This window comes from Lissotriton helveticus, chromosome 8 (assembly GCF_964261635.1).
Source record: "Lissotriton helveticus chromosome 8, aLisHel1.1, whole genome shotgun sequence".
Lineage (NCBI taxonomy): Eukaryota > Metazoa > Chordata > Amphibia > Caudata > Salamandridae > Lissotriton > Lissotriton helveticus.
In genome coordinates this window covers 1,039,651,157-1,039,666,905 of record NC_136069.1, presented here as the reverse complement: position 1 = coordinate 1,039,666,905, position 15,749 = coordinate 1,039,651,157, and the positions used below count along the sequence as shown (strand labels likewise).

Here is a 15,749-nt window from a genome sequence, read left to right as displayed (position 1 = left end):
AGGAGGGACCTTCGAGTTAGTCCAACCCCTAAACTTACTATAAGTATAGAACCCCAATCGCTAGGACTTTATATTACCCTGGACGAAACTCTGCAACATATATCCTGGAAAGCGACATTCCATTTCGACTGGAAGATGGAAGAAATCTCCCTTGTGGTCAAGGAGTGACCACCCTGTTCAAACAGGCACCAAAATATATTTGCTGGTCTGCATTTTCGAGGCTCCCGCCGGACCCTGAAGAATCTGCGACACCGGACATGGACTTCCAGACACCTCTGACCCGACCTTCAATCCCAGCAAAGCTGAGACCTGTGGCGGACACGAGAGACGTGGGACCGGAACTCCTGGACATCCTGCATTTTGCTACCTGCATCGACTTCCCGAGGTATCCAGAAGTTGTGCATTGGGGTGCTGGAAGCCCCATCCCAGAGCACTTTTTGCACCAAAGCTCAGAGGCCCACACTCCACGAGTGTTCCGTGGGCCCGCTTTGTGCATTCCAGCTCGACACGTCTTTGTGGTTCCTAGTCCGTTGGCTAGTGAGCCCCCAAGAAGACCAACCTTTGATTTAACTTGCTTTCCTGGTTGCTCCGGGCTTGCTCCAACTTCCCTGCAAAGGAGAAGTTCCACAGACCTTGCTGGTCTGCACCGAAGCCAATCTCAACATCCTGCGTGGGTTGCATTTGCCAAGGCTTGTTTGGTCCAATCTGGATACCGACACTGCATCCAACTAGATCCTTTGTGGGACAGCTCGAATCCAGCTCCTGGTCATCGTTGATGCCTCGTGGACCTCGTGGCTGAAGAGACAAACTTCACCTTTTCACCTGAAATCACCCGACATCTGGTGGCATCTTCCTATCGCCGCCCTGGTCACTGGCTAGTGGCCCAGACTCTGTCTCCTCTGCTTTCAGGTTCTTCACATCTCCTTGGATCCACCCGGACACTTTTCCTCTGGTCGCCTGCAGCACTTCTTCGCGGCTCTCCATTGGAATCGACGACGAAACTTGACACGAAAAGACACCTATGCACCCGGCTTCCCTGGGTGAGGTAACACGAGTACTCCGGTGCTCCTGTGGGTATCGACCCTCCAAGTGTACTAGTCTAAAGGGTTCCATCGCAGTTCACCTCCTTGTACCCTTAATCTTTAAATTTTAAACTTGTTCGTTTCTCATAGAAAGTCAATGGTAACCAGTGGCTGTGTTTAGACACTACACACGTCTCCCGTGGGCCTCCTACATCCTAACCTTTGGTTGTTCTGAGTAGCCCCAGCGATGCCACAGGCCTGCTTTCTAACTCTCACATGGTTCTGATACTACTATTTTAGTATATGGTTTGTGAGGCCCCTAGAGCAAAAGGTACACTGTGCAACTTATCGTATTTGGGGTTGTGTTGAGAATAAATACATATATATTTGATATATACCTTGTGTGGTGTGCTTTCATTTGGTACTCAAGAGATTATAAATGGTGAAAGAACTTGCTTAACTCGTCTCAGAGTCTTAGCCTGAAGGCTGCTCTCCACAGCTACGACTAGGATAGCTTTCTATAAGGTTGACTTTATAACCTACCATCAATAAGGGTCGATTCGACTGGTGCAAGGTGCCCACTAGAATAGTGGACATCATATACCCGGCTAACTTCTGACACATGGTGTCAAAAGGTTATTGAAACAAATGGTTGTTGTATTAAAGTGTTGGACAAGCTCCTAATCCTAAAACATTGGATCGTCTTGTCAATGCAACAAAGCTGATACTGCCCTTGACTCTTCCTTTTGGTTGTAGTGTGCACACTCTTCCTCTGTCACTTTCATGTCAATGGACATTTTTGGTTTCCTATTTTCCTGCCATATTTATAAAAACAAACCCTATTAAGCAAGGTTGTTTGGTTGAGGTTATGTTCAAGTGTCGGAATCCATGTATGCCTTTAATCTGAGACCTTATATATTTCAGCTTTAGTCTTCCATTTTTTCTTTAATTTGTTTTTCTAGTCTTCCCTCTCGAGTCCTGATATCTTTGACTCCCCGAGCCCAGATGAAGAGAAGGAGGACCTTGCTTCTCTTACACAGAAATCGGCTGAAATATCAAAGAAATCACCACGAACTGTGACTATAACGCAGGTGGGTTTATTGGCTCTTAACTCAGTATTCACATTTTGAGTTCTCTACACATTTATGGTTGAAGACAAGCTCTTAAGTTAAAAGCTTTATTATTATTATTATTATTATTATTGTTATTATTATTATTAGAACTTAAAAAAAATAACCTATTTGACACAGGCCTTTTTGTAAAGACAATGTTTTGTTTACTTGGCAAAGGCTACATTTGAGGAACTATTCTATTCCAGATATCCAGCACCTCATTGCTTGTGTAGAAATTCATTAATTGGTTGAAATTCATAAAAGGTTTGCTCACCAACATGTATGCCTTTCGCCTATAGCAACTTACAGCATCTCATTGTAAAGATTCAATTATTGGCCACTGTCATCTCTCTAAGAAAAGCAAATGATCTATAAACATTATTTCATTCTAGATCATACATCTTTTTTCCTTTAGAATAGATTTGTAGGATAACTTGTCCTCTGTTTCATACAGAAGTGCTTGTTATAAGAGTCATGAATTTTCTTTCCCCTCTTCTTTCCAAAATCACATTCCAAGCTCAATATGAGTTCCAAGACATCTTCTCTTGGAAGCCGAAATTGAAAAAGGACTCTTCTATTTTGGAATCTGCCTGTGTGTTTATATGACTGTCCGACATTACCAATCAGGGGATCTTTGATATGGACCATCTTCTCAGGGCCATGAATGATGGCTTATCGGGCACCTCATTACCCTGCCCTTTGCATTGAAGGGATTGTAGGCATTTTTCTTCTTTGCTATGAGTCGGTGCTCATACAAAACGAACATTAAACATTGCTGTCTCTGATTGTAGGGGCATCCACAACAGAACTTGATCCTAAACATCCCATCAGGATCCCTCTTTACGAGAGTAGCGGACAGGAACAAAGGCATCTGTGAGTTTCTGTTACTAAGAGATTTAGGGCCAGATGTAGGTAATCTCAATTTACCTATTCTTAAATACCGAATTTTACTGATTCGGTATTTAAGAATAGGTAAATGGGATGTAGATAATTTTTCGGTAAAAATTACCGAATCGATAAGATTCAGTAATTAAGAATCGGTATTTACCGATTCGGTATTTACCGAATCGATAAATACAGATTCAGTAATTCCCATTCATTCCTATGGGCCTGGAGGCCCATAGGAATGAATGGGAAATACCGATTCAGTAAATACTGATTAAGAGGAACCCTTTCCAGGGTGGCAGGGTGGCACATTGACACCCTGTTGCACCCCTGAATAGTGCATGGGTGCACATGTGGCACACATACATGCCCTGAGGGCATGTATGTCTGCCACATGGCACTGAATAAAAAGCAAAAAATTGCGTTTTAAAAGGAATTCGTTACCTACCACCAACTAATAGTTGGTGGTAAATAACGAATCCTTAAATGTAAGAAGCACTCACTTGAGTGCTCCCTACATTACAGATTCGGTAATTTACCGAATCGGTATTTTAAGAATTCGGTAATTTACCGATTTTAAAATTACCAATTCTGTAAATTACCGAATCCTGAAATGTGGCCTCCTAAATCTGAAAAACCTAATACCGGTCGGTAACGGCCGAAATTTGGTAATTTCGGCCGTTACGGACTGGTATTAGGCTTCCTACATCTGGCCCTTAGGGCCTTATTACGGGTCTAGTTGTCCACGGACAGCCAGACTCGCAGGGGCGTGACAGTGGTGGTCTTCCCACTGCCCTATTACGACCAGGGCAGTTGGGTTGCCCTGGGAGCACGGCAACAGTGGCACGGTTGTCTTGAGGCCGCAATGTGCTTGGCTGGGCCGCTGCGGCCCCACCAAGCATATTACGAGTGTCCTCTCCACCACACTTTTCATGGCAGTGAGGAAACAAAGAGGGTCCAACAGAGCCCCCTTGTGTCTCGGTTCAATGGGGTGCATGCCGGGGGCCACATATTATGCTCCCCTTTGTGCATGCATCCTAGTACCTGCAAGGAATGTACTGTAGCAGTCCCTCCCGTGCAGGTACTGATTTTGACGTTCCCATTGCATTGCCTATTTCGTAGGCACTGCCGTGGGAAGGCCAAAGAACAGTCGCCTGACAGGAGGAAACTCCTAACCTGGCGGGCTGTTCAAACATGAGTTTGATTGTGTGGGAGCGGCCGGTCCTGCTCCCGCACTGCCAAACTCATAATAAGGCCCTTCGTATCTCACAACTGACCACAACTTCTCTGGGGCCATGGCAGGTAAGTGACATTATTTTTCCCTTTTAGCATTTTCTGCCAATATTTCTCTTGCAGAGTTGCTTCTATATCTGCATGTTCACCCACAGATTCAGCCACCACAGGTTCTTGTTAACACAGCCCTTCTCCCAAACGGTTTAACTACAGTCTCCCAATCCTTCCTATCCCAGGTTGATTAACTCAGCTATTATAGTGAATTTCCCAGAAGCTCTGCTGAAGACTTGCTTGAGCCACTAATATCACCTGAATCTGGGTGTTTCAAGGATATCTTGGCTTAGTCCAGTCAATCATATCCCTCTCCACTTAATTCCAGAAGAGATGCAGACACAACTGATGAGTTAAATGAGGAGGCAGAGCAGAATAATCACTTCTCCCTTTTACACACTGTTGAATTATGTAATGATTTCTTTCGGTCTGGAATCAGGCTGACTCTTTCTCTCAAAAAAAAGAATGTATATCCTGTCTATCCTTACCTTTCCTGGTGAACATTTTGCTGACAGCAAGTCGAGAAAAAAAAGCACTCTTGCAGACAAGATAGCAGACATGAATTTCAGAGATCTCACAGATGAAGTACATGCTTTATCTCACCTACCTTCCTTTGTGGAGCATGCTGTGCAGCAGCACTCTCACGCCCAACCCAAATGCTGGGCAAGGTGTGCCTTGATTGGTTTTCTCCTGTGGTGCGAGTGATGTTAGGCTTTGCCAATCTACAAAGTCAGGATCTAAGGCACTCTAAATAGTGCTGTGGTCAATGTTGCTTGGGACTGATGCTGGCTGTGTCTTCTCACAATGCAGAATGCAGAAAGAAGGGAGAACAGAAAAACCTAGTGAAGTGGAGTGAAAGGACAGACAGACAAAATGTGGAGTATAACTGCTAAGGAGAGCAGGATATAAAACCGAGCAGATTACTAATGCCTAAAGGAAAAATGAACTCATAAGAAGTAGGGGGATCAGGCACAGCTGACCATAGAAATATGGGGCAGGCAGAAGAAATTGAGAGCGAAAGAGACAGAACTGAGGAATAAGTAGGGAGAAGTAGTGAGTCGTAGAGAGAGAATAGGGCAAGAATAGGCAAGAGAGCAGAAATGTTCAGTAGTGGGGGGGGGCAGATTGGGGAAGGTGGATTAAATGGAACATCTGCTGAGAAGTTGGGTAGATATGGACAAAGAGTAGAACCAGTCACAGAAGTGTAGAAGACAAAGAGGATACTGCCAAGGACAACAAATAGCTGAGGAGCATGAGTGGAGAGCTAAAACTGTGGATAACTGAGCAAGAGGCAGATGAAGAAAAGGATGAGGAGCTGGAACAAGAAAGGGCCAGTGGACAGAAAATGAAGGAAAGCACAATCAGCTGTGATTTGGTGGCAGAATGGGGTAGGTATGGGAAGACTGGGTACTACTTGAAATAGAACTTTTTTCAGGCTGAAAGTTTGAAATGTTTTTAGAAACGTAAAGCCAAGTTTCTGTCTGTGAAAAAAACATTTTTCACCCAAAGATATAAATGCTGACAAGGTTTGGACACCTTATGGATAGTCAACCCCAGCTTCATTGTGTGAAGAGTGAAATACCAAAGCTAACAATTTGATTAGATTTCGAATACTTCCATGAGGGATTCGATAATATGTGCTTTCTTGTACTAAATTTCCAAATCTTTAAAATAAACAATTTTTCTTTTCGGGGTTCAGTGTTATCATGCCTGCAGAATCGGGTATTGGATCTATGGACTTTTCAAATCTGTACTTGGTTTCATGTTTATGGTACTGGCTCAAAAGACTGTAGACTTTCATGTGGTCAACACAGCCCTTTCTTGCGTAAAGACAACTCTATTTTTAAGCTCCCCAGACTTGAATTCCAATCCACTCAAGGACCCCCTTGGAGCAGCTTTTGAGTTGTAATGCATGGCCTTCATGCAGCTGCCAAACAGAGTTTCTAGCCTGCGGTTTCCAAGAGGCTGTAGAGCAGAGAGTTTCTCTCCTGTGATCTCGGTCATGCAACCCAACAGATTTTCCATCCGAGTACCATCCTGTTACAACTTTGAAACTGCCCAGCAGAGAGTTTCTAGTCTGTAGCCGCCATTGTCCTGCCAAAGAGGGGGTATTTGTTCTGTAACCTCCACAAAATGGCCCTACAAAGATTTTGCATCCTATTCATTTCTGGTCTGTCAAACAGATGGTATCTGTTATTGATCTCCTCGAGCCAGCCAAATATAGAGCCTTTCCCACTGAGTCTGCTTATATTTGTATGTCTTTTCCAAAACCATATTCAATTTGTGTTTGTGTTTGGCTTACAAGGTGTGGGGTGTGTCCATTCGCCTAAGAGGGAGCGGGAAACTCTGAATGTTTGGGCTTCTGAAAGGCTGTGAAGTTGAACACTATACCCTCATCTTTCATTGTTTGTATTATTCAGGTGTCGGACAATAGAGCTGCACTACCACCAAAACCAGGCGGGCTCGCTTCTATTGGAGGCAATGCGCCACCAGGAACAGCACCATTTTCTGCGTTTCATCCAGTTACTGCTGGGACAACTGGGCACAGATCTAACTCCCCATCGTTACTCAGCACAGAAGGAAAGCCAAAGACTGAGCACCTGAGCCCTGGTCAGTCAGCCTTGGAGGAGCTAAGAATGCAAGTCAAAGACCTAAGGAGTATTATTGAAACCATGAAAGATCAGCAAAAGTAAGTGCAAATGTGCGCCCTAACTTATTTATTATGCCTTTACAAAAGACAACCCTTATTTGCCCAGTTCTAAACGTATTCATATTTGGCTTAGCATGTCTATCAAATCTTTCTTTCTGAGACATTGTGTTCTTGGTGTCGTTTTTGTAGTATCGACAGGGAAGTAGCTTGGTCAGTAAGATTGGGTGCTGGGAGGGGGTGAGCTTCAGATTTCTCAACATTCATGTTGGCATATCTTGTTAACACACATTATCAGAGAAGCAGGACATAAGGTGCCTTAAGGGATAGAGGAAAGGGAGACCAGTGCAGATTGTTAGTGGTACTTAAAATAACGTGTAAAATAATCCAACATTTTTTAGAACTTCAAAACAGAGAGGGGAGTGTGTGTGTGTGTGTGTGTGTTAGTCTGTGTGTGAATGTAAATTTCCTAGGTGAAATCCAACAGACTTCTTTCCATACCCGGCTGAAGGCACACGTTCCCACTAATCACTAGAAAACACATTTATTAGGAGGGTGTAACACCCCTAGAAGCTACGACCCTCAGTATTGATTTGTTCAATATACTATTATTATGCTGCTTTAATTTGTTCCACAGGTAGAATCTAGTGATGCACTCTCTCCATATAATGGGTAATATATATTGTACACTGATCAGTATTTCATCTTTTCAGTGTAGTTAACTCAAACTTCAAATGCAATAAAGCTTATTTAAAGGTCAACTTGCTAAGGATTCACTTTAGTCAATTTCCACTATGCTCTGTGCATGTGAATGGGAAATAGCATGCTTAAACCTAAACGTGATGTAGTGTGAGTTAATGTAGGGAATTTTTGTAAGTCCCATCTACCCAGAACAAAACCAGTTCATCGTTCTAAATAACGTTTTTAACTCAGGGGTCTGCTTACACAGTTCCAGAGTTTATCCTAGACTGAAGTTAATGCAAGCAACAGAAAAAAACGATTCATATATATGAATGAATGAGCTTCTTTAGGCTCACTTACTTAAAATCATTACGTACACACATCTAGAATCATCATGTTCGAAGCATATGGGCTGCAGATGGTACATTTATGAATAGATCGCCATCTGGTGTTGGGCTCGGATGATTGCACTTGTTTTTCTCCTGGAGAAGTCTTTGTCGTCACTAGATCGATGACTCCTCCTCTGGGTGCTAGTGCGCATGGGCATCGGCATCCATCCTTAGATTGTTTTTTCCGCCATCGGGTTCAGATGAGGATCAAAGCGCTCCGGATCGACTTCGACAAAGAAAGTTATATTCGGCGCGTATTCCCTTTCCAATTCGACGGTATTGTTATCGAACGCGGCTACACTTCCATTTCGACGCGTTTCGACGTCAACAACAAGATTTCCAACTGCTATGTCGACGAGACCAAGAAGACCATCTCGACGTAGTCCAGCCCGGAGTCCATGGAAAGGACTTCATTCAAAAAATGTCCAACGTGTGGTGCTAAGTTTCCACACAAGGACCTACACGAGGTGTGCAACCTCTGCTTGTCCCCTGAACACGAATCCAGGGACTGTGAAGCCTGTGCGGCATTCTCCTCCAAGTCGACGATTAGAAACCGTCGAGCCCGAAGACACGAGGTATCGAGAATGCAGTCACAAGCAATCCCGGAGCTGTTCGAGGACCAGCACCCCGAAGAGGAGGACGAAGAGGGGTCAGAAGCGGACGAGTCCGACGTCGAGGAAATCGACGTTCATCAAACCGTGAGTGACGACGTCCCTTTACCAAAGAACAGACCCCGCACGGTGTCGACCCCGCCCTCGAGCCCGCTCAGACATTCGAAAAAAGTTTCAGACGCCCCGCCTTCGGGCCCGGCAACGAAACCGAAACACTCGGGCTCCCACCATGGTGGATCCGAAAAACGGCCCACCTCGACATCGACACCGAAGCTCCATACAAAGGAAAGCTCGAAGTCGAAACAGTCCATGTCGAAACCGAAGCATGCTTCTACGTCGAAGACAACCTCGACACCGAAGACATCCTCGACACCGAAAACATCGGATTCGAATAAACTTTCGGTGCCGAAAATACAAATGGACAGTCAGAAGAAAAAGCACCTTTCGGACCCAAAAAGTTCGGTACCGACACAGGAGCATCAAACCGATCCTAAACAAAAGACTCTGTTTATTGATCCACAAACTGGCAAGGTAGTGACAGAACTACCTAAAAAGAGGAAGAATGAACAGTTGGACGACAAAACTCCTCCTAAGAAGAGAACAATGGGGACGAATACAACTCCTCCCCTTTCTCCACAACCTAGAGACACACCCTCTTCTCCTCTTCCTCACACTAGGCCAACTACTCCTTTCACACGCCCATCTACACCTATAACAGATGTAGAAAGTGACACAGAAGAGGGAGAACATCCTAGGGATGATGAAGACATAATCCCAGAGGATGCAGACCCATGGGAAGATTATAATGTAGGGTCAGATAACGATAACGACCCTCAACTGTATCCCTCAAAACCTTCACCACCTGATGATAATACTGGTTTTGCACAACTAATTAATAGGGCAGCAAAATACCACAAGGTAGAGCTACATGCAGAACCTCAAATAGAGGATTTCCTGTTAGAAACACTACCTGCTGCACAAAGAACATCAGGAACACTACCAATGCTTAAGGGCCTCCTCAATCACACATCAGAGATATTCAAAGACCCGGTGAGGGCTAGGGTATTAAACCCAAGAATTGATAAAAAATATAAGGCAGCTCCAAAAGACCCAATATTTATCAAGGGACAAATTCCTCTAGACTCACTAGTGGTCACAAACGCTCGTAAGAGAGCAAACTCTTTAACTACAGGAGAAGCTCCACCTCCTGACAAAGAGTCTAAGCTAATAGATGCCTCCGGCAAGAGAGTAGCATCCCAAGCGGCAAACAGCTGGCGCATAGCTAATACGCAAGCGCTACTTGCACGGTATGACAGAGCTCATTATGATGAATTAGAAAAACTCATCACGCATCTCCCTAAAGAACATCAAAAGAAGGCAGATCAACTCATACAGGAAGGAAAGATAATAACTAATACTTCCATTAAGTGCGCCCTAGACGCAGCAGACACTGCAGCAAGATCCATAAACACAAGCATCATGCTAAGGAGACATGCATGGCTCAGAGTTTCAGGGTTCAAACGAGGTACAAACATCATTACTGAACCAACCTTTTGATCAGAAAACACTTTTCGGCTCAGGGACAGATGAGGCCTTAGAAAAGATGAAAAAAGATACGGAAACGGCTAAATCAATGGGAGCATTGCAACAGCTAAACCAAAGAGGTTCCTTTCGTAGGTCCACCTATAGAGGAGGATCCAAAAATACAGGTACAAGCCAGCAACCAACCTCTTTTACACTGACATCACCCAGAGGTAATTCTAGAGGCAGTTACAGAGGTAACAACAACAAGGGTAGAGGTCGCGGAAACAACAACAACCGCAACTCTCCAACCCCAAAGCAGGGACTTCATACAGCTCCCCCCAGACCGGATTGGTGTCATTACAACGCGTTGTATTACAACGCATTCCGTTACAACGCAGATTTTACAACGCGGGATCCATTACAACGCATGTCATTACAATGCATGGCATTACATCGCAGATGCTATTACAACGCATGGCATTACATCGTAAGTATAGGTAAGTTGACTTTTTTAAAAAAATGTTATTTAGTTTATTGTAATTAAATTTTTTTTAATAATTTAATTAAAAGACATTTAAAAATTGTCATTAATTTAATTTAATAAAATATCTATTTAATAAATGTAAATATAATAAAAATTGTAATTAATTTAATTTAATTAAAAAAAGTAATTAGTTTAATGTACATATTTTTTATAATGAATTTAAATTAAATTAATAATATTAAATTATTTAATTTAATTAATTTAATTAAAAAATGTAATTAATGTAAAATAATTAATTTAATTTATTAAATATATTTCTATTAATTTTAAAATGGTAAATATAATTTAATTATCCCTAAAGCCAAACCCTGCCCTAAAACCTAAAAACACCCCTGTACCCCAAAACCCAAACCCTGCCCTGAAACCTAAAAACACCCCTGTACCCCAAAAACCAAACCCTGCCCTGAAACCTAAAAACACCCCTGTACCCCAAAACCCAAACCCTACCCTGAAACCTAAAAACACCCCTGTACCCCAAAACCCAAACCCTACCCTGAAACCTAAAAACACCCCTGTACCCCAAAAACCAAACCCTGCCCTGAAACCTAAAAACACCCCTGTACCCCAAAACCCAAACCCTGCCCTGAAACCTAAAAACACCCCTGTACCCCAAAAACCAAACCCTACCCTGAAACCTAAAAACACCCCTGTACCCCAAAACCCAAACCCTACCCTGAAACCTAAAAACACCCCTGTACCCCAAAACCCAAACCCTACCCTGAAACCTAAAAACACCCCTGTACCCCAAAAACCAAACCCTACCCTTAAACCTAAAAACACCCTGTACCCCCAAACACCTATACATATACTCCTATACTCATATTTATTAAAAAAATTACTTAAAATAATAAATTTAATTTATAATATTTAAAAACATAAATAAATATTTTTATTTATTTTTATTTATAATTAATATTAATTAAATCATTTATATATTATTAAATAAAATTAAAATAAATTATATACTTACCAATACTTACGATGTAATGGTATGCGTTGTAATAGCATCTGCGATGTAATGCCATGCGTTGTAATGCCATGCGTTGTAATGGATCCTGCGTTGTAATAGCTGCGTTGTAACAGCATTACGACGTAAAAGTTGCGTTGTAAGTGATACACACCCCCCAGACCATATAACACCGGTCGGGGGACGCCTATCACAGTACCTACCTGTCTGGGAAAACATCACATCAGACAGGTGGGTGAGACAAATTATCCAACATGGTTATTGCCTGGAACTCACAGCTACCCCACCAAACATCCCCCCCAAACAGCGTCCAATGAGACAAGATCACCTGACACTGTTAAAACAAGAAGTACTATCCCTGCTAGAAAAGCATGCCATAGAGAAGGTTCCACAACACCAACAAGGAACAGGAGTATACTCCCTATACTTCCTGATCCCCAAAAAAGACGGGTCTCTAAGGCCAATACTAGACCTAAGACCTCTCAATGCATACATAAATTCGGAACATTTCCACATGGTCACGCTCCAACAAGTACTTCCTTTACTGAAGAAAGGGGACTTTCTTTCTACACTGGATCTAAAAGACGCTTACTTTCATATCCCCATTCACAAAGCCCACAGGAAATACCTCAGGTTTGTGGTAGAAGGACAACATTATCAGTTCAAAGTCCTTCCGTTTGGTGTCACAACGGCACCAAGGGTGTTCACAAAATGCCTAGCAGTGGTTGCAGCTCACCTAAGAAGACAACAAATACATGTCTTCCCATACTTGGACGACTGGCTAATAAAGGCCAAGTCACAAGAAGAATGTCTTCAGAACACACAAAAGACAATTCAGCTGCTGCACCAGCTAAGGTTTACGGTGAACTACACAAAGTCGCACCTGCAACCAAGCAAGGTTCAACAATATCTAGGGGCTACTATAGACACAGAAAAAGCCAAAGTATACCCCAATCCAGTCAGGATCCAAACAATGCTTACAGTCATTCAAAGATTCCAACCACAACACTCACTAACAGCGCGAGTGTTCATTAAGCTATTAGGGATGATGTCATCCTGCATACTGCTAATACCATATGCCAAACTACAAATGCGTCCGCTACAAGAATGCTTAGCGACACAGTGGAATCAGGCTCAAGGACAGATTACAGATCTGGTGTTGGTAGACGACCGCACACACCGCTCTCTGAAGTGGTGGAACACAACAAACATTGCCAAGGGGCGGTCGTTCCTAGAACCAATTCCACAAGTGATAATAACAGCGGATGCATCGCTCACTGGATGGGGAGCGCATAGGGAGAAATATACAGTACAGGGAAGATGGAGTGTGCAGGAAAAAAGACTGCACATCAATCATCTAGAACTACTAGCAGTGTTTCTAGCATTGAAAGCCTTTCAAATGCATGTTATCAACAAAGCAGTCCTGATCAGAACAGACAACATGACAGCAATGTATTATATTCAAAAACAGGGGGGGACACACTCTCTCCAACTATCCAGACTAGCGCAGGAAATCTGGAGATGGGCCATTCCTCAAAACATCTCTCTATTAGCCGAACACCTACCAGGAGTTCAAAATCAGATAGCAGACATCTTAAGCAGACAGTCAGAACAAATACACGAATGGGAACTGCACCACCAAATACTGCAGCCATTCTTCCAAAGATGGGGACAATCAGAGATAGATCTCTTTGCCACTCATCAGAACGCAAAATGCCAAAGCTTCGCATCCAGATACCCACACCACCTGTCGCAGGGCAATGCGTTATGGATAAATTGGTCCAACAAATTTGCATACGCTTTTCCCCCTCTCCCACTAATCCCATTAGTGGTCCGAAAGCTGCAACAACACTCAATGACCATGATACTAGTAGCACCCACGTGGGCACGACAACCGTGGTTCACCACGCTCCTGCAACTCTCACAGGTGCCACACCAAAAACTAAGAATTTTACCCATGCACCTTACACAGAACCATGGAGAAATAATGCACCCAGATCCCAAACAACTGAACCTAGCGATCTGGCTCCTGAAATCCTAGAATTTGGATACTTAGATTTACCCCCAAATTGTATGGAGATCATTAAGCAAGCGAGACGTCCCACCACCAGAGCATGCTACGCAGCTAAGTGGAAAAGGTTTGCTGTATACCGTACCAGTAATAACATCAACCCTCTGGACGGATCAACAAAAGAGATTATTTGCTATTTACTACACTTACAGCAATGTAATCTCGCGTACACATCTATCAGAGTACATCTAGCAGCTATAGCAGCGTACCTACAAAACAGGCAACACCTATCCCTGTTTAGAGTGCCAGCAATCAAAGCCTTCATGGAAGACCTTAAAAGAGTCATTCCACCAAGATTACCACCTTCCCCGGTCTGGAACCTCAACATAGTACTCACCAGACTAATGGGACCACCTTTCGAACCTATGCATAGGTGTGAAATACAATTCCTTACATGGAAGGTGGCCTTCCTTATAGCCATTACCTCCCTCAGGAGAGTAAGCGAATTACAGGCATTGACAATACAAGAACCATTCCTACAGTTACACCAGAATAAAGTGGTTCTTAGGACAAACCCAAAGTTCTTGCCTAAAGTAATTTCAGCATTTCACATCAATCAACCAGTGGAACTACCAGTCTTTTTCCCAAAACCACAGACGGTAGCAGAAAGGGCCCTGCACACATTAGATGTCAAAAGGGCAATATTGTACTACATAGAAAGGACACAAAATTTCAGGAAAACTAAACAACTATTTGTAGCGTTTTCCCCAACACATAAGGGCAATCCTATCTCTAAAGCGGGCATCGCCAGATGGATTGTAAGATGTATACAAATATGTTACATAAAAGCAAAGAGAACATTAGCTGTTCCTCCTAGAGCTCATTCTACACGTAAGCTAGGAGCATCTATGGCATTCTTAGGAAACATTCCCCTAGATGACATATGCAGAGCAGCAACTTGGTCTACACCACATACCTTCACAAAACACTACTGTGTTGATGTGCAGGCTACACAACAAGCCAGAGTGGGCCAAGCTGTATTAAAAACTTTATTTCAAACGGTTGTGACAGACATGGGTGACCAACGCTAGGAAGGTAACTGCTGTATAATCTATTCATAAATGTACCATCTGCAGCCCATATGCCTCGAACGGAATATGCTACTTACCAGTATGCATCTGTTCTTGGCATAGAGGGCTGCAGAGTGGTACATGCCCTCCCTGCCTCCCCGGAAACCTGTGTCTGTCCCAACATTATCTTATTTAGATACACTTACATGGGCATCTCTTTCTGTATTCTATTACACTACTCCATCTAACCCTACTATGGCAAAACAATCTAAGGATGGAGCCGATGCCCATGCGCACTAGCACCCAGAGGAGGAGTCATCGATCTCGTGACGACAAAGACTTCTCCAGGAGAAAAACAAGTGCAATCATCCGAGCCCAACACCAGATGGCGATCTATTCATAAATGTACCACTCTGCAGCCCTCTATGCCAAGAACAGATGCATACTGGTAAGTAGCATATTCCTTCGTATATATCATGCTACAAATGATAGTTCTGGGGCTCTGGATATGGATATATATATATATAATGTGATCATGTCTGGCGGCCGAAACGCGTCATTTGGACAACTGATGCACAGAATAACCACCACTAAGCATCAAGCCTTGCCTACAGAGTCTGTTTCCCGGTTCTGTGCCGCTCCCCTGGATGGTTGCAAAGTTTTTAAGCATAGGATTAGCACATATATATATATATATATATCCATAGCCCCAGAACTGTATCATTTGTAGCATGATATATATACGAAATGATATATCCAGAGCGCCAGAACTGTGTGTATATGTGTGTGTGTATATACACACACGCCACCCCTCCCACACACACACACCAGTGGTGGACCATGCTTCCAGAGGAAAACATTTTTGGCGGTTGCTTATAACTTTGGCACAGTTTGTCAAATCTTCACAAACTTTCCCAAAATACCGCTCATACACTTAAGCTCTTTTCTGGAAAGTTTCAGGGTGGTCCAGCAAGCAGGGGCAGAGAAAAAAGTGGGGTCCTA

The 15,749-nt window shown here is 43.2% G+C and overlaps 1 protein-coding gene across 8 annotated transcripts in view; it reads left to right on the top strand.

The window, feature by feature from the left end:
- The window catches only part of SH3KBP1 (SH3 domain containing kinase binding protein 1), a 1,542,178-nt gene that overhangs the window by 1,508,604 nt on the left and 17,825 nt on the right, over positions 1–15,749 (top strand). For 7 of the 8 annotated variants that reach the window (XR_013599915.1, XR_013599916.1, XM_078657888.1 and 4 more), the window contains 2 exons: positions 1,985–2,113; positions 6,724–6,992. Coding sequence is in view for 6 of the 8 variants with exons in the window: in XM_078657888.1 (XP_078514014.1) it covers positions 1,985–2,113; positions 6,724–6,992 (398 nt within the window). In the remaining 2 variants the exon portion in view is untranslated. Of the gene's footprint in view, positions 1–1,984; positions 2,114–6,723; positions 6,997–15,749 lie in introns of those variants that run through there. The other variant, XM_078657891.1, reaches the window with a different exon arrangement.